This window comes from Hemitrygon akajei, chromosome 6 (assembly GCF_048418815.1).
Source record: "Hemitrygon akajei chromosome 6, sHemAka1.3, whole genome shotgun sequence".
Lineage (NCBI taxonomy): Eukaryota > Metazoa > Chordata > Chondrichthyes > Myliobatiformes > Dasyatidae > Hemitrygon > Hemitrygon akajei.
In genome coordinates this window covers 151,817,051-151,842,138 of record NC_133129.1, presented here as the reverse complement: position 1 = coordinate 151,842,138, position 25,088 = coordinate 151,817,051, and the positions used below count along the sequence as shown (strand labels likewise).

Here is a 25,088-nt window from a genome sequence, read left to right as displayed (position 1 = left end):
TATTTGCCCATTATCCCAATCTGTCTAAGTCCTTCTGCAGACACCCTGCTTCCTCAATGCTACCTGCCACTCCACTTATTGTTATATCATCCACAAACTTGGCCACAAAGCAATCAATTCCTTCATCCAATATGTTGAGATACAACATGAAAAGAAGCAGTCCCAACACTGAGCCAGCAGAACACCAAAGGTTTTCTGAAAATCCAAATGAACAACATCCATGGACTTTCCTTTGTCTTTCCTGCCTGTTATTTCCTCAAAGAATTACAATTTATATGTCAGGGAACATTTCCCCTGAAGGAAATCATGCTGACTTGGGCCTGTTTTGTCATGTGGCTCCAAGTACCCCAAAACCTCATCCTTAATAATAGACCCCAACATCTTTCCAACCATTTAACCCAGGCTGTCTGGCCTATAATTTCCTTTCTTCTGCCTCCCTCTCTTCTTAAAGAGTGGAGTGACATTTGCAACTTTCTAATCCTCCAGAAAGAATCTAGTGATTCTTGAAAGGTCATTACTAATCCCTCCACAATCTCTCGCCTACCTCTTTCAAGATCCTGAGGTGTAGTCCATAAGACATAGGAGCAGAATTAGTCTATTTAGCCCATTGAGTCTGCTCCGCCAGTTTACCATGGCTGATCCTGGATCCCATTCAAACCCTTACATTTGCCCTCTCACCTTATCCCGTGATGCTTCGACCAATCAGACAAAACACAAAAATCCATGCTCGCACTGTTCTTCCTTCAGAACCTTATGTAAATATCTGCAAAACTTAGAACAAATAGTTAATTCGCACCATGAAAAACTTTTACACATTTTCCAAAGAACCAAGAAGAAAAAATTCTGCATGGTGGGGGCCCCAACACAATAACACATTGATACAACCTCTTAAGGGCACCACCTCTTAAAACAACCCTTGCACTCTCAGATACACACTCTCTCAAGCAAACTCAAACGTGGTCACATTTTGCACCCTTTAACCATACAAACCATTCACACTTTAAACCAATGTAGAAAATCTCTTGTTTCTGAGGGTTAAACCATTGCCAAAATATTCAGTTACAATCTGACAAAACCGAGGGAATGTGTTACTCTAAGACCTTAAAATAATGAAATGCTGTAAATTATACATCATGCACAAGTAAACAACATTCAACAAGTTCGAAGCATGACACCCCCAAGTCAACCAAAATTCTGACATATTCAGACCTCTCTGTAATTCCCATCTCTGATCTGTGTTAGGATTCAGATTGAATGAACTGTAGAGTTCTGGGCATAATGTCACATATTATTTCCACAGCTGAAGCAGCAGATTTGAGTACTGTACTGAGGTGGTTACCCCTGACTGGCTGAAAGTGCATTCCAGTGCTGTGTTACTTCACTCCTACAATCTCTCTGCTGTCTTCTGTCCTGACCTGCATTTCCCCACACAATATCCTGTGTATTTTCTTGAAGAGAAAATACTTTGTCTGCCTCTAGAGTATTCCTGAAGTTATAATCTAACTCTTGCACTTCTTTCTCCTCTGCTCTGATCATTTTCCTAAGTACCCATGCCTCAGTGTGTGTAGGGTCACCAGGATCAAACAGTTCTAACACTTGCTCTCCTCAGTTCTGTGCGACACCAAGGTTCCTAGCCAGTTACTGATCTGTCACTGGGTCAAACTTCTCCTATCCAAAGTAGGACCATAAACACTTGAGAAAACCAGCCATAACCTGGTTACAAATACAGAGGGGTTCTCCCCTTTCTACTGTCTGCACTTATGCAAAACCTCCAGTGGGTCACTTTGATTAGCCCCTGCAGCTTCTAATTAGCCTCCTGTAAATCACCCAGTGTCCCCTGGCCTTGTGCCTGGACCTCTAGCAGGGCTGAGTGTAACACTGACGTTAAACGCAAAAGGGTTAGCTGTCTGGTCAGCTGACTTACCCTCTTTCAGACTTTTTCAGCTTCCCAAGCACATTGTCCTTAGTAATAGCAACAACAATCACTTCTGCACCCTGGCACTGGCATTCTGCTAATGTCTTCTACAGTGAAGACTGACACAAAATATTTATTAAGTTCGTCTGCTATTTCTTTATTCTCTATCACTGCCTGTCTGGCATCAACTTCCAGTGGTGGATACCAACTTTCATCTCTCTTTTACTCTTTATATCTGGGGGAAAAAAAACTTTTCGTTTACTCTTTTATATTATTGGCTAGCTTATCTTTATATTTCATCTTTTTTCACTTCATGCCCTTTTTAGTTGTCTTCTGGTGATTTTTTAAAATCTTCCTAATCCTCTGCATCTCATTAATTTTTCCTATATTATATGCCCTCATTTTTGATTTTATACTGTCTTTGACTTCTCTTGTCAACCACGGTTTCCTCATCTTCCCTTTAGAATACCTCTTCATCATTGGGATGCATCCTTCCTGTGCCTTCCGTATTGCTCTCAGGAACTCCAGCCATTGTTGTCCTGCTGTCATCCCTGCTAAAGTCCCCTTCCAATCAACTTTGGCCTCTTGTGCCTCTGTAGTTCCTTTTAATTCCACAGTAATACTGATATATCCGATTTTAGCTTGTCCTTCTCAAGCTGCAGGGTGAATTCTATCATATTACGATCATTGTCTCCTAAGGGTTACTTTAGTTTTACCTTATTTTGGTCGGCATGGACCATTTGGGCAAAGGAACCTGCTCTCAAGCTGTATCAAAGTCTCATTTCACCACATGCAACCCTGAGATTCTTTATCTGCAGGCATACTTAGCAAATCCATAGAACAGTAACTGTAAACCAGATCAATGGCACCAAACTGTGCAAATGCAAATATAAATAATGAGCATGAAATAACAAGATAATAGTCCTTAAAGTGAGACCATGGGTTGTGGCAACACCAGGAGTAGAAGTTATCCCCTTTTGTTCAAGAGCCTGATGGTTGAAGGGTAGTAACTGTTCTTGCACCTGGTAGTGCGAGTCCTGAGGCTCCTGTACCTTCTACCTGATGGCAGCAGCAAGAAAAGAGCATGGCCTGGGTGGTGAGGATCTTTGATGATGGATGCTGCTTTTCTACAGCAATGTTTCATGTAGATGTGCTCAATGATTGAGAGGGTTTTATCCATGATGTACTGGGCCAAATCCACTACCTTTTGTAGGATTTTCTGCTCAAAGGCATTGGTGTTCCCATACCAGGCCATAATGCAGCCAGTCAGCACAGTTTCTATCACATATCTATAGAAGTTTGCCAAGGTTTTTAATGACATGCCAAATCTCTGCAGACTCCTGAGGAAGTAGAGGCACTGTTGTGCTTTCTTTGCAATTATTGAATCGAATTGATTTTATTACTTACATCCTTCATATACATGAGGAATAAAAATCTTTATGTTACGTTTCTGTCTAAATGTGCAATTTATAGTCATTTATAATAAATAGTATGTACAACAGGACAGTCAATATAACATATTGATTTATAAATTACTATATTTATATGATGGGTCCAGGACAGGTCCTCTGAGATAGTGACACCCAGGAATTTAAAGTTACTGATCTTCTGATGATTACTGGTTCATTGACCTCTGGTTTCCCTCTCCTGAAGTCTATAATCAGTTCCTTGGTCTTGATGACATTGAGTGAAAGGTGGTTGTTATTACACCGCTCAGCCAGTTCGTCAGCACAGGTCTTCAGTACTTGGCCAGATACTCCATCCAGCCCGGATGCTTTCCTTGGATTCACTCTCTTGAAGGTAGCCTGCACTTCATCTTCAGATACTGAGACCAATGGATCATCGGGAGATGTGGGTGTGCGCAATGGTTCCTCCTTGTTCTTGTGGTTAAAATGAGCATAGAAGATATTGAGCTCACCTGGAAGTGAAGCTCTGCTGTCCACTATGTCGCAAGATTTAACTTTGTAGGAGGCTATGGCATTCAAACCCTGCCACAGCTGTCAAGCATCCCTCGTTGATTCCAATCTAGTCCAGAATCTCCACTTCACTTATGAGATGGCTTTCCAGAGATCATACTTGTACCTCTTGTAGCATTCTTCATCTCCAGTCTTGAAAGCCTCATCCAGCCCTCAGCAGATTTTGGGTTTCATAGTTCATCCAGGGCTTCTGATTGGGGTAAACCCCGAATGAATTCGTGGGGACACACTCATCCACAGTTGTTTTAATAAACTCTGTTACAACCCTATCACTGTACGACACTATCACTCTAAAATCCTGGAAGTACTCGGCAGTTAGGTAACATCAGCTGCAAAAGAAATGGGGTTAGCATACACCTTACCAAAGAGAGAAAGAGTAACATGCACAAAGTGCTGGAGGAACTCAGCAGGTCAGGCGGCATCTATGGAGAGGAATAAATAGTCAATGTTTTGGGCTGAGATCCTTCATCAGCAAAGGAGAAGGGGAAGGAGTACAAGCTGGCAGGTGATCGGGAAGCTAGAGAGAGGAAATGTGGGTGGGTGCAGGAGGAGGGATGAAGTGAGAAGCTGAAATTTAAGATTTTTTTTACTGTTAATTTGATTTGGAAATATTAGTTCAGCGATCTATATGCTGGAAAAAAAATGCATTGAGAAACCTGGCAATGGAAGCTTGAGTTTGATAAGAAAAAGCCTGTGCTGAAATAATTGGTGTATGTGGTCATCACTTTTGCAGTACTCAAATATACTCCACATGTGCATTTTATTTATTTGGATATTGCCTTTAACAAGTGCATGACATTCATTGTCTAGGGACAAACTAGTGGAAGTTTGGTAATGGAAAGTAGCATGACCTTTCCTTAAAATAACTTGGACATAAATAAGGTAGGCCAAAAACATGACATAACTGAAATTGTTTTTTTAAAGTTGTATAAAATAGAATGGAAAACAACTAGCCTGCCAAGAGTGTGAAATGATTATGATCTTTTATTTATTTTCACATCTGTTCGGTGATTAAGAATGTCACATTTTCTTTATATCTCGCAACTTTGCTCAATAACATAAAAAAGACGTGTTTTCTTTCGAGATTTTGACTCCTAATTTCAACATCAGTGAATTATACAGACTAGTTTACTGCAAGCTATATCTAAAAGAGTGAATTTAAAAAAGAAACAATCCTCTCTCAGCAAAATCTGGCCCAAAAATTATAATGTGTTGGAACAGGCATGCTGTATATGGTCATTACAAATTGCACATGTAGTCAGTTCTATTATGCCAGTGTCACTTGTCCTTCACAATGAAGCTAAACAACCATTACACCTTTTCCAAGATGGCATCCAAAACCAAACATCAGAAAACTGGCTATAGTTAGTATCCTGCAGGGTGCTGCTATAAGGGGAGTGGTGTAGTGATTTGACTGTTCTAAAGCTGGCACTTTGTAGGGTAGGGGTGTCTCATGTTAGGGAATCTGAGGGTTCTGTTGCCAAACAACAGAAAGTAAGTGAGACTGCTGATTGTGTCCTTGTCTAGCACTGTGCTATTAAAGCTAATTTGACCCAAGATGGATTCATTTCCCCAGTATTCCAAGCTTTGCAACATTTGAAGACATAAATCGTTCTGTAGTGCCCTGTCAAATTGCTTTAGTGATTTTAAGTATCCCAGAAATGGTCATAATTGTGTTTCACTTTGAGTTTGGAAATAGATCTTCAATCTGCTGTAGTTGTTGCTGAAATATAATAATGCTGTGGAATAAGTCACCTGCTCATTGGCTGAAGATTTGAAACTGCCCTGTGTATGAGGCCACACACACATTACATACTACTACTATTCTGTTGATATTTAACTTTGGTAACAGAAAATGGAATACATTGATACCTACAAATAGCACATTGTGTAATTTGCAATGGTCTCTTGGCAGTCTGCTTTTTTCATATTACAGGCACAAATAAAACATTTCCAGAGTAAAACTTGGCAAACTTGAAGCTTCAAATTGTGATTCGACTTTTCTGATTGGCAGTTTCACACCAAGTTTATACACTGATGACCTTCTTTCTTGCCTAAACATTTTAATTTGCTAAATCTTAACCACCTTATTATCTTTGTGAAATTAATGCTCAGAAATGTGTGTGTGGTGCAGCAAGCAGCTTCCACCAAAATCTATGTGTAAAATTTCACCTTGATGTTCCTTGTTGGCAGTTTACAAAGTGTCCTCACCTATACTCATCCCTTTCCACCAAAATACTGCAATAACACCATCCCACACCATGCATTTGGGCAACTTCCAACTTGGTAAACTGACGTGCTTCAATCTTTTTAAGTTCAGAAACTGCCTGTGAAAGTGGCAAAAGTCTAAGCATTTCATCCAAATACCAATAATGAGAATTCAGACGTACTTTTTAAAAAAAAAAACAAACCTAATATTCAGTGATTTGCAATTAGTAGAAATTTAAGATGTCCATAGTACTAGCAGAACTTTTAAAATTATTTTTATGTTTTTGTTACACACAAATGCTGACAAAAGTGAGGAGATATGCAATTCATTTCTGAAAACCTGAATCCCTTCAATACTAGAAAGCATTAATAGTGTGATATTGCCTTCCAGCATCAGCATGCTGAATATTTAGGTGCAACACTGATACCTAAAATAATTTACTGATCAGCATTGCTGCTGACAAATTTGAGGACTTTGTATTTTCTATTAAGCTGGGCTTTGGGAACTTGAGCAAATGGCCTGATGCTGCCATCTAGTGGATTTATGTTTTATTTTTCACATTGGACTTACAGAAAGTGTGCAAAGTATTGATAGCTGGCAAATGAAACTGATCCAAATATAATGTTAGAACTAAAATAATACTGTATCTTTTATCAGGGATAAAGAAACACTTTTAACTCTGATAAATGAATTGGGGCAGTTGTTAAAATCAGATGATAGCCTCCTGGAAACAGCTGTGGTGCTCTTTTAATTTCAGAATCCACCTTCAATAGGTAAGATTTCTGTCCACTTTCAGATTGCACAGCAATACTCACTGTTAGAAATAATAGTCAGTAACTGTCTGGCTGTGCTCTCTGCTCCAAAAAAACCAATTTACCAAGTTATTCCTGGGTTTTCAATTCAGAAATAGCAAGGAAACCCTCATCAGAAAGGTAAACTGTGCTGACGAGTTCTACATGCAGAACACACAACTAAAATATGATTTGGGTCCTTTGAAATTTTATTGAGTAGCAGGTATTATGCTCTGTGTCACTAAAGCTCCATTAAATAGATGATTGTGCTTTTATTTTAACAGTTATCCTGGACTTCTGGTTGTGCCTCAATCTGTGCTAGATAGCAGCTTACAGAAAGTTGCCCGTTGTTATCGCCACAACAGACTGCCAGTGGTGTGTTGGAAACACTGCAAAACAAAAGCCGTTTTGTTGCGTTCTGGTGGGTTCCTTGGAAAGGGAGTTGTGGGTCTCTTCAAATCCCAGAATCCACACTCTGCTGGTAAGATCCCTATGCATTCTTAAATCATTCGTTGATGCACATGTACCTTTAAAAGATATCTTCAGAAACAGAACACACTTAATCTCATTACTTCGAAGCAACTTCAACCCATTTCTTTATTTTTGATCAGTCAGTGCAAAATTAGGACTGTCTCTTGATTAGTATTAAGTAAAACTCCTGGTTATTTAATTGGAAGTCCAAATTATTTCATTTCCAATTATGTTTAATTAAAATAAAACTTCTATTTGTCCTGGAACTCCTGCCTCGGTAAGGACCTGGACCCTCTGCAATTAGCCTATTACCACAATGGCAGGCGCGATCTCAGTTGGTCCTCACTTGGCCTTAGACCACCTGGACAATACAAACACCTATGTCAGGATGCTGTTCTTCAAATATAGCTCACTATTTAACACCATCATTCCCACAATCCTGATTGATAAGTTTCAAAACCTGGGCCTCTGTACTTCCCTCTGCAATTGGATCCTCGACTTCCTATCCAGAAGACCACAGTCTGTGTGGATTGGTGATGATATCTCCTCCTCACTGACGATCAGCACCGGTGCACCTCAGCGGCGTGTGCTTAGCCCACTGCTCTACTTTCTCCATACCCATGACTGTGCGGCTAGGTATAGCTCAGATACCATTTATAAATTTGCTGATGATACAACCATTGTTGATAGAATCTCAGATGGACAGGAGAGGGCATACAGGAGCAAGATATACCAGCTAGTGGAGTCATGTCGCAGCAACAACTTTGCACTCAATGTCAGTAAGAGGAAAGAGCTGGTTGTGGACTTCAGGAAGGGTAAGATGAAGGAACATGTACCAATCCTCATAGAGGGATCAGAAGTGGAGGGAGTGAGCAGTTTCCAGGTCCTCTGAGGATCTAACCTGATCCCAACATATTGCTGCAACTATAAAGAAAGAAGGCATGACAGTGATTATGTTTCATTAGGAGTTTGAAGAGATTTGGTTTGTCAACTAAGACACTCAAACTTCTATAGATGTACTGTGGAGAGCATTCTGACAGGCTGCATCACTGTCTGGTATGGAGGGGGCTACTGCACAAGAAGCTGCAGAGGGTCGTAAGCTTAGTCGGCTCCATCTTGGGTACTAGCTTACAAAGTACCCAGGACATCCTCAAGGAGCGATGTCTCAGAAAGGCAGTGTCCATTATTAAGGACCTCCAGCACCCAAGGCATGACCATTTCTCATTGTTACCATCAGTTAGGAGGTACAGAAACCCGAAGGCACACACTCATCGATTCAGAAACAGTTTCTTCCCCTCTGCTATTTGATTCCTAAATGGACATTGAACTCATGAACACTACCTCCATTTTTTAATATATATATATATTATTTCTGTTTTAGCACGATTTTAATCTTTTCAATATACATATACTGTAATTGACTTTATTATTATTATTTTCTTCTTCTTCTTCTATATTATCATGTATTGCATTGAACTGCTGCTGCAAAGTTAACAAATTTCACGATAATGCTGGTGATAATAAATCTGCTTTTGATTCTGAAATCCTGGAAGAACTCCACGGTAGCAGAGTGGTTAGTACACCACTATTGTAATTCAGGGCATCAAAGTTCAGAGTTCAATTCCAGAGCTCTCTGTAAGAAGTTAGTACCTCCTTTTCCTGAGCATCCAGGTGCTCCAATTTTCCCTCTCGGTCCAAAAATGTACTGGTTAGTTAATTGGTCATTGCAAATTGTCCTCTGATTAGGTTAGGGTTAAATAGGTGATTTGCAGTGTGGTGCACTCTTTGGGCTGGAAAGGCCTGTTCCACGCTGTATCTCTAAATCAGTGGTTCCCACACTTCGTTGAGTTACCATCCCCTTGGAACCCAGACCACATTCCCAGTGTCCTTTCTTCCCTTCTGGCCATCACATAAAAACTAGAGAATATTTATGAGATGCAGTGAAATAAAATAGGAACTGCAAATTCACAGCAGTGATAAATAATTGCAAAAATTATCCAAAGCTATTTAAAGCTACAAATAAAAATATTCCTTTAATTACTGAAAAAACAATTTTCATCAAGAAGTTTAGTGTGTACATTAGTAGTTCAACTATTCGCTGTTTTTTCACCTTTCAATGAGATGGATGTGCTTGGTGTAGTAATATTACCTTCTCAACATCAAGCTGAATGTCATTCAGAAGGAGTCTCAGGTCCCCATGTTCAGTAATTTGCAGACTTTCATTGCTTGGAAAGAAGTTGGATGACTGCACTGAAAACACGCTTCTCTAAATTTGTTGAGAAAACAATAAAGAACATCTTGACCTTTTTTCACAGTGCAGTATAGCGTTCAGAGATTTCTTTCTGCAACCAAAAGACTTGATATGATTTTTTGAACCTTCAACACAAAGTAATTTGGTAGTAAGATCAGTTCTTCCTCCATCCTTCCTGTTAATTCCTCATTATAAGTGTTAAGCAATGGATTTATTACCCAATCTGGAATTTGGATTGGGAGAAGATCCTGAAATTTCTCTGACATGCATTTCACCCTGGTGGGCACAGTATACTTGAAGATCATCATCTGGTATTCTTACTTTATCATCCAAGGCAGAGGCTCAGAAATTGGAAAAGGTCACAATGGCCAATATTGTATTTAAATAAGGTTAACTTGGACAGAAGTGTGGAGACGACTGATTTGACCTTAACAAGATTCACATCATTTCCTTGCAATTGAAGGCTGATATTATTAAACTCTGCAAATAATTCTGACAAATAAGTGATGTAATGCCTGAAGAAGGATGTCGGCCCAAAGCATCAATTATCTATTCATTTACATAGATGCTGCCTGACCTGCTGAGTTCCTCCGGCTCTCTGTTTGTGTAGCTTTGGATTTCTAGCATTTGCAGACTTTCTCTTTTCGAATCTTTTTATTATTATTACTATCCAAAATAACAAGAGTACATCAAGTAAGTAACACCTACAATGTTTCAAAAGAGGAAAAAAAACAATATTAAGGATTGAAAAATATGGTGACACAAAAAAGAGAAGAAAAGAAAAAACCCTACTAAAGCAAGAAAAAAGTGAGGAAAAAAAGAACCCATTAGGTGTTCAACCCCGGAGCCATGCATCATACAAAAAGCTTCTAAAGATGAACATCAAACCACCAGCAAAAAAAATTATACCAAAATTTACAATTAGATCGTGAAAGAAATCTATCAATTAACTCAAATGGTAGTAATGAGCAAATGAACCCCATCTTTCTCAAAATCAAACATAGGTAAGAAATACCACGGATATTTTGAGGTATTATTCCAGAGCACAGTTAATTTGTTAGGTTGTAAATTAATTTTAAGTGCTTTAGAAATTGTAGAAAAAACTGACTTCCAAAACTGTTCCAGTATAGAACAAGACCAAAACATGTGTGTCGGTGTAGCTGTCTCAGTTTTACATCTATCACAATAACTATCAACATTAGGAAAGATTTTACACCATCTCTCCTTCGTCAAATAGTAACGATGTACAATTTTAAATTGAATCAATGAATGGCTAGCACAAATCGAGGAAGAGTTAACCAACTTCAAGATCCGCATCCAGTCCTCCGTTATAAAAGTCAAATTAAGTTCCTTTTCCCAATCTTGTTTAATCTTAAAGAAAGGGCGCTTATCCCATTGTAATAATAAATTATAAATTCTTCCAATGGAACCCTTCATCAAAGGGTTCATACTCATAATAGTATCTAACAGGTCGGCCTCTAATATGCAAGGAAAATTACTTAAATATTTTTGTAAGAAATGTCTAACTTGAAGGTATTATAAGAGGTTTGAATATGAAAGAGAGTATTTATCAACTAATTGTTCAAGACATCAGTCTATCTTGTTTAAATAGATCCAAAAAAGAATTACTACCTTTATTTTTCCAAAATTGGATCACTCAAAGAAGGCGTAAAAAAATAATTTCAATAAATTAAACTACAAAGTTTAAATTTTTTAAGATTAAAAAAAATTACGGAACTGGAGCCAAATTTGTAAAGAATACTTAATCACAGGGTATAAATTTAAATTAGCAACTTTAGCTAATTGTATAGGTAGAGCAGCTCCCAATAATAAGGTTAAATAAAACTGTTTCACAGCTTTCAATTCCAAATCTACCCAAATTGGCTGCTTGTTCTTATCAACCTAGTATAACCAAAAGACTTTCTCATGTTTATGTCATGCCTAATATTCACGAGTTGATTACTAAATGAAGCTTTTGAGTCTTCAAAGAATTTGATCAGGTTCAAAAAGCACATAAAAGCATCACGGGGTGTTTCCTTTTGAGAGCCGCCTGACTTCTGTGTGCAGCAAGCGTTCAAACTGTTCATTCTCCATACAAAACTCTCAAAGTAGTTGAAAATTGAGAGCAAGGCACTTGATTTTATTTCAAAGTTCAAAGTACATCTATTATCAAAGAACGATTCACCTCCTTACAGGCAACCACAAAACAAAGAAACTCATTTTAAAAAAAGGCTGTTGAACACCCAGCATGTGGAAAAAAAGAACAAATGGTGTAGCAATAAAAGCAGACAAATAGCATTCAAAACAGATATGCATGAAAGTGAGTCTCAGACACAAAGCCAGGCATCACTGCAGCCAATTCAGGAGTCCAATAGTTGCAGGCCACAACCTCAGTTCAGCACAGAGTAAACCACATAGAGCACTGAGCTGAACCAGTCCATCCCTAGCCAATGACCCCAACACCTGGACCACTTCAATCTGATCCGGTGTTTAAATCATCCAAACTTTGGCCTGTTTCTTGGCCCTGCTGCCTCGCTTCGGCCCACACCCGACCTCTCCAATTCAGCCTGGCCCTTAAGTCGATCAGACCTCAGATCTTTCCTCACATTCAGGCCCAGACTCTTACCTCACCTCTGCTTGCCTTGCCTCACCTCAGTTCTGCCAGATCGAATCGCCTTTTGGTGGGTTTCAGCAATGGCCAAACATTGGTTCATACCCCACTCTCTGGCACAGGTTGGGCCTAGAAATAATATGATTTCTTCAGTCCAGATTTCTCAAATACCAAATATAGAAGTATCACTTCGCTTTTCAATAACTAATGTTCTTCAATCAAGGATTAAGAGAATAGTCTGTTACCAAGAGATGAGGTGATTACATATCATTGTAACCAATTATGAAACACTGAGGATCAAATGCTTATAATAAGTAATTCATTTCTTAGATTAAGTCTGTAATCCCTCAACTGCCCCCATTGCTACCAAGCACCCTCCCCCCACCACCCCCTTTATCTTTATCACCCTATTAGAAACTTCCACTACCCCAGTGATGGGGGTTAGGGTACGAGATTGCCCACTTTAGAATCCACTGCTCTAAATAGATTTAATTAATATTTTCTTTTTAAAGTTATTCCCCATTCCCATGATTTTTGCACTATCCCATCGGACTACCTCAGATAGCCAACTAAACACAATTGCAAATGCTATTACCCAACTATTCTTCCATTGGGGGAAAATTCCTGTACTTCCTGGACAGTATTGGGTTTCACCCTTGTTGGATCTGCTAAGCTGCCGTCGCTCTTAATGCTCTGCAAGACATTGTGAAATTAGCCAGAATTCGTTTTGAAATATCATCAATGTGATCTACCCCTGACAAGCTGCAAAGAAGGTTGCCAAAGAGTTGAGGACAAATATTGTGAAGGAAGGTTCATTCGGTATGGCCACATCTACATATTCCATTGCCCTGAAGCAGTCACTTGGTATAAGGTGCAAGATGATCAATGAGGCAGATAATGCAACGTGGTGTTAAATATGTGAATCAGATTCAGGAACAGTTGCTACCCTTCAACCATCAGCTCTTGAACCAAATGGGATAATTTCACTCATACAAACATTAAAATAGTTCTACACCTGTAGACTCATTTTCAAGGACTCTGCAATTCATGTTCTTAATATTTATTGCTTATTTACTGAAAATTACTGTTACTTGGATTTTTTTCTATTTTTATATTTGTACAGTTTGTTGTCTTTAGCATATTGTTTGTTTGTCTTCTTGAATTTCCTTAATATTTTTCATGTAATATTGGTCTTATCTTTCCATTTAGCTCCTGCATCCACAGAATCGTCAAGTAGTATTGAACAAGAAAAATACCTACAAGCATTGCTGAATGCAGTACCCAGCTTGTCCAAAATGAATGGGTGCAGCACACTTACTGGTCATCCCAACATCATTCTTTCTCCAGGTGCATTAAAAGTGCTTTGTTATGATAAGTGATGCAATTGTGCTTATGCTGGGTGAATCAGCTTTTTTTCCTCTGTAGGAATATTGGAAAATCCCATGCTGTGTCTTTGGAATGCTCTATACTGTTATAGAATATTATTTGGAGATCCATTGATTGGCAGACCAGTACACCCATCTACATGTCCATGTAGCTTTGCTTGGATAAGAAATTTTAATGTGTTTGAATTATAATCAAAGGTGTTTATTGCAACATAAAAAGATTGTGAGATTTTCCTTTAGAACAATTATCCTGTTGTGTTTCTTTTTGAATAACAGTTTAATGAAAGGGGAATTTTAGATAGTAATTTGCTGAGTGGAATTTACCAGTAATAGGGTCATTTAGATGTAATTGTAATATGAACGTATGTGATTTGGAAAGCATGACTGCTTGACAGATTATGTTGAACTAATCAAATCAAGCATCTAGTCTATGTTTCATTCTTATGCAAAATTATCAAACATTTTGCTGAAGTTCATATGAATATCTTTGTATACTTTGTCTGAACTTACAGATCCCTTCATTTCCAGTCTTGACATGTAAAGTAACAATCTATTTGTCAAGGATGAAAATGCATTTTAAAGACAAATTTTGTTTTGCAATTTTTCTCTTTTTTTCAGAATTTGATTTTCTACTCTACTGCCTTTCCAGTGTTCCAAAATCTTTCCATTTTTATTCAAGTGATTTTTGAGATATCCAGTGAGACATCAGCTGACCTTTTTTTGTCTTATTATGTTTATATGGAAATTTAAATACTGATCAGGATTAGCAACTTGGATAAATTTCCTTCTTCCTAGCACCAGCATTTGCGAATTAAATTAGGGAAAAGCTCATTTTGATGGTGTTATCCAGGGATTGCTGATGTTGATTGGGAGAGGCTGCTAACTAGTTAAAGGGACATCTGGCAAGGAGGAGCCTCATAAAAGTGTTGAATAGGGACTGTTCAAGGCCAACATCTTCCTGTTATAGTTAAGAGCAAGGCTGTAGAAAAATAGAGATAATCGGAATCAGATTTATTATCATTGATTTATGACATGAACATTTTTGTTTGCAGCATTGCAAATACATAAAATAGTTATAAATTGTACAAATAAATAGTGCAGTAAAAAAAGGAATAACAAGATGAAATGTTCACCAACCATTTGAAAGTCTGATGGCAGAAGGGAAGAAGCTGTTTCTGAATCATTGAGTGTGGGTATTAGTAAGAAGAAGAGGGCATGGCACAGATGGTGAAGGAGTTCAGTGATGGATTCCACCTTCTTGAGGTTTTCTCGATGGTGGGGAGGGTTATATGCATGGTGGGTCCAGCTGAGTTTACAACCCTCTGCAACCACCTAACAGTCCTGTCCTGTGGAGCCTCTGTACCAGCCTGTGATGCAACTGGTCAGAATGAAAAAGAAATTAGAAGGGCAAAAAGGTGACTTGATATCTATTTGGCAGTTAAGGTAAAGGAGAATCCTGTGAGATTCTATAAGCATATTATGACCAAAAATGTAACAAGGGAGAGAAAAGGTCCCCGTAAAGATCAGTATGTAGAGCCATGGGTGATGGGCAAGATCCTAAATGAATATTTCTCATCTCTAATTACTCTGGAGACTGGCATGGAGGGTAGGTCAGTGAATTGCACTGAACCCCATCAGTAATACAAAGGAAGTAGAATTGGCAGTCTTAAGACGCATAAAGGTGGATAAATCTTGGGTCTTGACCAAGTATATCCTAGGATGTTGTGGAAGCAGGAGAAGAAATTGCTGTATTCCTGGCAGAGATTTCTCTATCTTCCTTAACCACGGGTGATGTACTAGAATGCTGGAGAGTGGCAAACATTGCGACTTTATTTAAAAAGAACTGCACCAAGAAGCCAGGGAGCCGCAGACAGGTGAGACTAACTTCAAAGGTGGCAAAACTTCTAGAGGGGATTCTGACAGACAATGTACCTGCATTTGAAAAAATAAAGACTGATTAGGTATAATCAGCATGGCTTTGTACAGGAGAAATCATGTCTCATGAATTTGATTGAGCTTTTTGAAGAGGTGACCAAGAAGATTGATGATAGCAGAACGGTAGATGTTGGCTGCATGGACATTACAAGATCTTTGACAAGATCCCTTAGGATAGATTGGTCTAGGAGGGGACATCACATGGGATCCCAAGTGAGCTAGCCAGTTAGGTACAAAACTGGATTGATGGAAGATGTCAGATTGTGGTGGAGGGTTGTTCTTCAGATTTGCCACCAGTGATCAGTGGTTATAATAGCAACATGTATGTAATAAGTTTGATTAGTAAGTTTGTGGTTGATACCAAAATTGGTGGTGTGAAGACAATGAAGCATTTTGTTGTTACAATGGGCTCAAGAGCAACTGAGAAAGTGGGCCAAAAATGGCAGATGTAATTTAACTTGGACAGCATTTTGGGAAGTAGAACCAGGACAGGTCTTACACAGTGAATGGCAGGGCCCTGGGGAACATTGTAGAACAGAGAGGCGTAGAGGTACAAGAACATAGTTCCCTGTAAATGACAACCCAGGCAGACAAAGTGGTGAAGAAGGCAATGGACATGTTGCCTCCACTGGAAGGGATAGATTGGTTGCCATGAACGAGTTGGGCAGAAAGGCCTGTTTCTGTGCTGTATATCTCCATGACTCCAAATGTTGAATCTTGGGCTTTCTTGGTCATGTGATTTATCTATTGAATGGACAAACCAATTGAGTCATCAAAAAAGATTTTGTTTACCTTTTTATGGAATCATGTAAATGGCTGAATCAAATGCAAACTGTTAAAAATTTTTTTTAGATACGCCTACTGACAAACGATCTTCTCGTGCATCCAGTGTAGTAAAGCAGGTGGCCCCGACATATTTGGATGTGCATCTTCCAAACAGTTTTACACGTGGAGGTTGGTCACATTACATTCCAATCTTTTCTCACAGTTCAGGTTCAAAGACTTCACAGATTTTTAAAGAGTCTTCCCTGTTGTGTTTCATTGCCTTAAATATGAGATTATGAAATATGATGACAAAAAATAAAGCTAATTATGTTAGCATAGGTAGACTTAACTCTGTAGTGAATTGTTGATTTCAGCATCATTGCCAAGGGATAGTATGCATTTGGTTAAAGACAAGAAAATCATTGTTTGTGCCACTTCAAATAGAGCAGCTATCTTGTCCATAGAAGCCTTGGTTGGAACTTAGTAAGATATGTATGGAATGTAGCTCAGGCGGAGGAGCAAGGATATTAAATTGATTCTTATACCAACAAGAAGTATTAGCAAAAATAAGTGATCATTTGCTGAGTTAGTTTAAGCTTCAACATGCTTTATTGTCGCATTGTATATATTTCAGCTATCTTTTTATCAGTTTATTTAATTGTGTCTTCTGAACTCAGTTTTTAGACGTATTAAAGAGCCATATATCTTGACGGTGAGGAAAACAAGCCAGCAGAGCATGCCTTGACTCCTGTCTATGACGTGGATAATGTTATTTGTCTTCAGCACAAGCTTGGCTAACGTGGCTTTTATGATAAAATCAGCTGTACTTAAGCTTGTATTGATGTCAGAAAAGACTAATTAATGGTCACATAAGCCTGCTTGGCTTTGTGGGGAAACAAGTCTTAGAACTGACAGTAAGGAAGCACATTGGATATGAGCCCCAGCTCTTGCACATATTATAACAGGAGTTAGAAGTAGTTGGATTGACCTAGAATTTTCACCTTCAATGACATTTGTTATTTCTGGGTAATGGTATAAACTTTTACTTTTCTGTAGAAATAATAACAATGCTGCAAATATAAAAATTGTTAATTGTTTCAGGAGGATATTAATGATATCAACAGCTTGCATTCTTTTCAAGTATTTTAATATGGTTACCTTCGGAGGTGATTAGAAATTGAATGTTAATTTTGCCTTTCTACCTACTATCAGGGAATATTTGTACTTTTTAGACTACCCATTGGAACAATAATTATGGAAGGAAGGGAACAATATTGTTTTGATAGTTGAGATTTGGAGTATGAGATTAATTCTTGAACTTTTGAACATTTGGCTTTAACTCTTGGTCTACACTTCTCACAAAGCCAACATTACTAGGGTCTTGCCAAGTTCCAGAAGGCAACCAAGAAAATGTCAAACTGTGAATTAGTGTCCAAGAAGGTGACTGCAACACTTTTTGATTCTTGTGTTGAGAATAAGTCTTGAACTGATGCGCAGAAAATAGCTAATGTTAATTTTGGAGAAAAAAACACGAAGTTTAAAAGGATGTGATCTAAAAGAATGCAGTGAAAGGGTAAGGAGTAAGTTTAAACAAGCAAGGCAATATAAAAACTCAAAATTCTGATTGAGGCATTGTGTCAACAGGGCTGAGGCAGATGTAGGGACTTAATAGCATTTAACAATTACATATAGAATTAATGTTAGAAATTAACAGGGAAGGTTGAGACCTAAGCTGCAGCAGGATTTGGAACCAAAGAACAAATGATAATACCAAAGTAAAAAGGTAACTGAGCAGCAGGGAGGAAAGCCAAGCTGAAGAAACTGACAGCAAACCTCCAAGAAGAATAACATGCTCTCAGTTGCATACAGGCAAGAGAAATAAGCTATTGGTCCCAAATACCATCAAAAATAAGGCACATGCATTGTGTAGAATTAGATATCTTCCTTGAAACTCGGGACTCAGTAGATTTTTTTTTAATGAGTGAAACAAATGATCACTAGCCCTGCTATTAAATCATCTGAAGTCCCAATGGAAAGGAGCATGATATACAGTTGTAGTTGCAATGGGGTAAACATAATCATAAATGCAAAGAATCAAAAGGATTGCACAGGACTGAGCTGTTAAGTTATAAAACAAAGTTACTAAATATTGTTAATAATGATATAACATTAAAGTAAGTTGTTTTAAGAACACCAAGTACCGGAAGTCTACCTTACTAGCGGGTTATTGGATAGCAGATGAGCTCCGCAGTATGGGCTTATTGCATACTGTGTTGTTGCCTGCTGTAGCCACCCAGGGGACACTATTGGAAGTGGTGCACGAGGAGACAGAGGCATGGAAAGAGCCCTGATATTTGTGCGAGATGAAAGGTGAAACACTGCAGGCCAGCTCTCCTGTCAATTCTGCTTTCAAATGTTTGGTCACTAGAAAATTAAGAAGATTACCTGCATCTGAGACTGAATCAGTGTGAGATGAAGGACATCCTGATGGAAATGTGGCTATGGAACACCACCCCTGAAGCAGCCATCCAGCAAGAGGGTTTTACGTCTTCTCGGGTCAGTAGAATCCCTGTGATCTCTGGCAAGACCCACGGTGGAAGTGTATGTATCTATGTTAATAAGGACTGCTGTGTGAATGCTTCGGTAGTGACAACCCACTGTTCGCCTCTGGTAGAATTCTTAACAGTGAAGTGCAGGCCGTTATATTTACTGATGGAGTTCACAGCTATTGTGAGTGTGGCTGAATATATCCCCCCTGTAATGATGCTTGGGAAGCAATGCATGAGCTCTATGGCACCAGCAGTGACGTGCAAACCACACTTTATGGTTACATCATTGTTGCTGGCAACTTTAGCCGTGTTAACTTAAAAATATTCCTGACTAAATTCTGTCAGCATGCTGATTTTGCTACCAGAGGTGAGAACACATTAGGCCCAGTTTATACCAACATCCCTGGTACATACAAAGCAGCTCCCTGCCCTCACCACTTGTTTATTATGCTAACTACTGATGCTGACCACTGATTAAACCTATCAAACAGTTCAAAAGAAGACAAAAACCTGGCCAGGAACAACCTCAGCATTGCAGGACTGTTTTGAAAACACGGACTGTAATGTGGTCAGAGAGGTGGCTACCCATGACCTTCACATTAACCTCGATGAATATGTGACATCTATAACTAGCTAGAGAATTGCACTGAGAATGTCACCATTATTAAACACATCCACGTGAGAGTAAATCAGAAGCCATAGCTGAAAGCAGAGTTCCAGGTACAGCTGAGAGATCGGGATGCTGGATCTGGTGATAAGACAGTTCCCAGGTCAGCAAGAGCTGCGCTTTCCCACGCCATCAAGAAGAGCAAAATGGGATTATTCACAGAGAATATACAGCTATTTCTGTGACATCAGAGACATGAGGCTAATGTAACAGGGCATTCAGACTATAAGAGTCGACATTCCACCCTGTGTGACAATGACAGTGACGCTTCTCTTCTTGATAGGCTGAATGTCTTTTACGCTTGGTTTGATGCACGGAATGATGTGCTGGTGACGAAGGCCCCCTCTCCTCTTGAGGAGCAGGAACTCTATCTGGCTTCAACTAAAGTGAGGAAGACCCTAGCCAGGGTCAACCCATGTAAAGCCGTGGGGCCTGATAACATATCTGGTCAGGTGCTGAGGGGGCTATCCAGCCCAGTTAACTGTGCTTCTAACAGATTTCTTCAACATCTCTCTGGAACAGTTCACTGTTCCCTCAAGCTTCAAGGCAGCCACCATCATCCTGGTGCCCAAGAGGGCAACGTTAATCTGCATCAACCATTTCTGTCCAGTGGCACTGACCTCAGCAATAATGAAGTTACTCAAGCAGCTGTTTATGGATCACAGTAAATCCCATCTTCCTGCTGCATTGGACCCTTTCCAGTTCTCTTTTCACTCAGGTTTTAACACTGATGATGCCATACCCTCTGCTCTCTTACTCCATATTGAACCACTGGAAAATGGTGCCTCATATGCCAGGATGCTGTTTCTCGACTTCAGCTTGGTGATTAATACAATCATCCCTCAAAAGCTGCTGAGTAAGCTTTCCTCTTGGGGTCTCAACACTTCTCTGTGACTGGATCTTGGACTTCTTGACAGAAAGACTGCAGTCAGTCCTTGTTGGCAGAATAATCTCTAGCTCCATCACACTGAGCACCGGCACTTCCCAAAGGCTGTGTGCTCAGCCCACTGCTGACGCATGGCTGCACTGCTTGATCAGTTCAAACCGAATCGTCAAGTTTGCTGATGACACAACAGTGGTTGGCCGCATCAGCAGTGATGATGAGATGGCGTTGTCCTGTGGGGGTGTGCCTTACTGAACTTGCTGCCATCAAGTATGAAGTGTTAGTAGTGTTATACTGTTTACTTTTCAACTTGTATTGTATATGCACCTTATTATTTGTTAATTTGTTTGTGGTAATATTACTTTATGTGTTATGTGCATGAGTTACATTTTCTGTGTTGTGCACCTTGGTCCAGAGGAACATTGTCTCATTTGGTGGTATACATGCACAGTTGAATGGCAATGAACTTGAATTATAACTAGAAGTAAGGTTTGGATTTAGCAGTCCTAACCAGTTCCTCGTCATTACAGTCGCATAGCTGTAGACTCTCTGAATTTGGTTAAAATTGTTATTATATGGAAAAGGACATGGACAAATGTTAAATACTTTGCATTGATTGAGTGGCTATATGTAAATTTATTTATCCATGCTTCATTTAAAAACACCTTCACTCTTCTCATCTTTGAAAATACATAATTTTGTGTTTGAGTCTTCAAGTTAATACTATGTTCCTTAATACACTATCTTTAAAATTGCTGTAATTAACTTAAAGGAAATTGGTGGCACAATAGTGCAGTCGAGCTGCTGCCTCCCTGTTACAGTGATTTGGCTGCAATTCTGGCTTCTGTGTTAGATTCTGTAGTGATCCTATTGCTATTCCCTGGGTCAATTTCTCCCTGCAACCCAAAGATGTGCTGAACTCCCTGCCACCACCCACATCTCAACATGTGTGAAGCACCAGCAGTGTTACACTTTTACTTTTTAACTTGTGTCGTAAATGCACCGTATTATTTGTTAATATATTTGTGGTAATATTACTTTGTGTTTTGTATGTGAGTTGTATTTACTCTGTTGTGCACCTTGAATTGGAGGAACTTTGTTTCGGTTGGCAGTGTACATGCGTCTGGTTGAATAACACTAAACTGAACTTGAACTAGTGTTTTTTGGTTAAAATTAGTAACCTTAAAATACATGACTAGATGTAGAAACAAAACATATGTAGCCCTCTCTTTAAAAACATAGTGATGGAGCACAAAAACAAAAAGTTACAGTAAAACATTTCAAACCAATAGCTAAACATTAGCAGGAACAATGTGTTCTGGCAACACATTATCAGGAAGGATGTTGAAGTCTAGCTGAAGTTCCAGAGGAACCTCACCAGAGTGGTGCTGAGGATTAAGGATCATTTATGTGCAGAAACTAGAGAACCTAGCATTGTAGTAATTAAAGGAGAGGTTAGTTTGAAATTTAAGTATAGTTATCAATGGAGTAAATAACAAGGAGCTTTCTTGACATGGGAGTATCAGAAATTAGAAAGCACAATCTTAAAATAATTTCAGAAGTACCAAATGGGGAAATTATTCGTTTTTACACACATTGAGATATTATGAATGGCCAATGTGATGGAAGTAGACTAAACCAAAACTTAGTAACTTTACCATGCTCTCTATCCATACGCACACAAATCCTACACACCCAAGCACCTATCCCAGCAGCATCACCACTCCTGATAACCATAGTTATCTATCAAGTCTGTCTTTTGTTGTGAAGCCTAAAGGTATACTTGAAATTTTGTACAGGTTCCTTCTGTACCTAGTTGCCAAAGTATAATGGCAGCTTATGCAGATCTACTCTGTGACATTGACAGAATTGAAGAATCTGATGAGAAAGTACCATTATTTCAGCATTTCCTCTGGTAGTTCATTCTGTTTACCTCAATTACTTCTCTCTCCCTTCCTCAGCTCATCTATCTGCTCTAGATTCTTTATTGGCACTCACATGACATTAAACGCAAGAGGGGAGTGTTTAGTGTTTATAGTATCTATTTGCAAGAACTAGAAAGGAGATTGTCATAGAGTCATGGTGTCCTTCAGCCCACCTAGTCCGTGCTGGACTGTTATTGTGCCTAGTGCCATCGACCCACACTTGACCATAGCTCTCAGTAATCCTCCCGTCAATGTACTTATCCAAACTTTTCTTAAATGTTGCGGTCAAACCCACATCCATCACTTTGGCTGCCAGCTCATTCCACACTCACACATCTCTGAGTGAAGTTCCCCTTAAATGTTTCACCTTTCACGCTTAATAAGACCTCTGGTTCTAGTCTCACCCACCCTTAATGAAAAAAGCTTGCTTGCATTTACCCTTATAATTTTGTATCCCTCTGTCAAATCTTCTTTTGATCTCCTGTGCTCCAGGAAATAAAATCCTAACCTATTCAACCTTTCTCTGTAATTCAGGTCCTCAAGTCGCAACAACATCCTTATAAGTTTCCTCTGTACTCTTTCAATCTTAGTGATATCTTTCCTGTAGGTAGGTGACCAGAATTGCATAACATGCTCCAAATTAGGCCCCAGCAATGTTTTATACAACTTCAACATAACATCCCAACTCCTGTACTCAAAACTTTCTTTATGAAGGCCAATGTATGAAAACTCTCTTTACAAACCTATCTACCTGTGACGCTACTCTCAAAGAATTATGGATCTGTATTCCCAGATCCCTTTGTTCTGCATTCCTCACTGCCCTACCATCAAATGTGCATGTCCTACCCTGTGCTCACTAAGTGTGAAATCTCAGACTTGTCTGTATTAAATTGCATCTGCCATTTTTTTCTGCCCATTTTTCCAGCTGATCCAGAAGCCATTGCAATCTTTGATAGCCTTCCTCACTAGCCACTGGGCCCCCCCATCATGGTGTCACCCACATATTTGCTGATCCAGTTTTCTGCAAATCATTCATACAGATTACAAACAATAATGGACCCAGCACCTATTCTTGCGGCACTCCACTAGTCACAGGCCTCCAGTCAGTTGCCTCCAGAGGCAACTATTTACTGTCACTCTCTGTCTTCTCCCACTAAGCCAAAGTTGAATCCAGTTTACTACCTCATCCTGAATGCCAAGCGGCTGAACCTCTAGATCAGCCTCCCATGCAGAAAGGCGTTGCTGAAATCCATATAGATACCGTGCACTGCCTTTCTTTCATCAACCTTCCTGGTAACTTCCTTGAGAAAAAAACTATATATAATTATGTTACCTTCAACATAAAATTGCTTCAGTCATTTATTTTATTTTGTATTCTGGAAAAGGCCCTTTGGCTCAACAGTTTACTGATCTACACAAGTGTTCTTCAGCCCTTTTCCTCTAATCATATTTTTCAATTTCTTTCTCCCTTATTTTTTCCCTTAAATGCATCTTTCCCTTTTACTTTAACCATAAAGTTAAAGCTATGAAGTAAAAATGCTGTGACACAGGGCATACAAATTAAAATCAGCAGAAGGCCACACAGCTTCTCAAGCCTGGTGCATTATTTAATGAGGTTATGGCTGTTCTGATTATTATCTCAATTCCACATTCATTGTAACCTTTCATCTGCTTGGTTACATTTATTTATCATCTTCTGTCTTAAACATATTCAAAAACTCTTTCCATCGCCAATTGTGGAAAAGAGTTCCAAAGATTCATAACCTTCTGAGAGAGAGTATTTGATCCCATCTTTGCCTTTAAATTTGTAATTCCCTGTTACTTTAAAATGCGGCCCCTATTCCTGTATTCATCAACAAAAGAGAACATCCTCTTCATGCCCATGCTGTCTAAGCCCTTCATTATCTTATATGCATCAATTACATCTTCTCTCATTCTTCCATATTCCCTCAAGTACAAGCCTTGTTTGTCCATCACTTCCTCATAAGACAACTAGTAAGCCTTCTTTGAACTGTTTCCAATGCATTAGCATCCCTTTTTAAATAAGGCCATGTTGTACATAATACACCATATAGGATCTCATCAGTGCCTAATGTAATTGCAGCATAGCCATCCCTGCTTTGTGTTCATTTCTCCTCACAAGAAGCATAGGTAATTTGTCTCTTGAGAATAAAGTGGATATGTCTGTTGTAAATGACAGGTTTTGGGAGATATTTTTCTCTGTATTAAAGTAATTTAGAATGGTTATAACTCTGATCTAAGTTTTAGGTTTGTGCTTCAAATTCCAATTTTCCACGTAATAGAAGCTATTTCACAATATACCTTGAAATTTTATTTAAAATATTTCCCATATATCTACATTCCATTGGTCTTTCGTAATGCTAGTCCAGCAGATTTTATAGATTGTTGGTTGATATTTTTGGGTATACTCAAACACACTTCGATCTCACTTTTTTTTTTTAAAAACATGTTACACTATAATGATAAATTTGACGATAAACCCAGCTAACTTAAAGATAATGTAAAATATGTAGGAGCACTGGATCCCACCTTCTGCTGAAAACCTGGTCAAGTTTATGATCCTTGATGTTCTGAACCCCAACCTTGGCTTTGACCATGCAGCCAAACCCAGCTGCTGTACACCCTCACCTCTGCTCTTGGTCTCTGGCTTTGGTTCTGGATCAATGAGTATTCTAGATGCTAAATCATCAGCATTTCCAAACAATTGGATACTGGATGATCACAACTTTACTAT

The 25,088-nt window shown here is 38.9% G+C and overlaps 1 protein-coding gene across 3 annotated transcripts in view; it reads left to right on the top strand.

Moving 5' to 3' along the window:
- sbf2 (SET binding factor 2) overlaps nt 1-25,088 on the top strand; it is a 521,046-nt gene that overhangs the window by 432,678 nt on the left and 63,280 nt on the right. For 2 of the 3 annotated variants that reach the window (XM_073049581.1, XM_073049579.1), the window contains 3 exons: nt 7,176-7,372; nt 13,434-13,571; nt 16,397-16,498. In XM_073049581.1, the coding sequence (XP_072905682.1) occupies nt 7,176-7,372; nt 13,434-13,571; nt 16,397-16,498 (437 nt within the window). The remainder of the gene's footprint in view (nt 1-7,175; nt 7,373-13,433; nt 13,572-16,396; nt 16,499-25,088) is intronic. The other variant, XM_073049580.1, reaches the window with a different exon arrangement.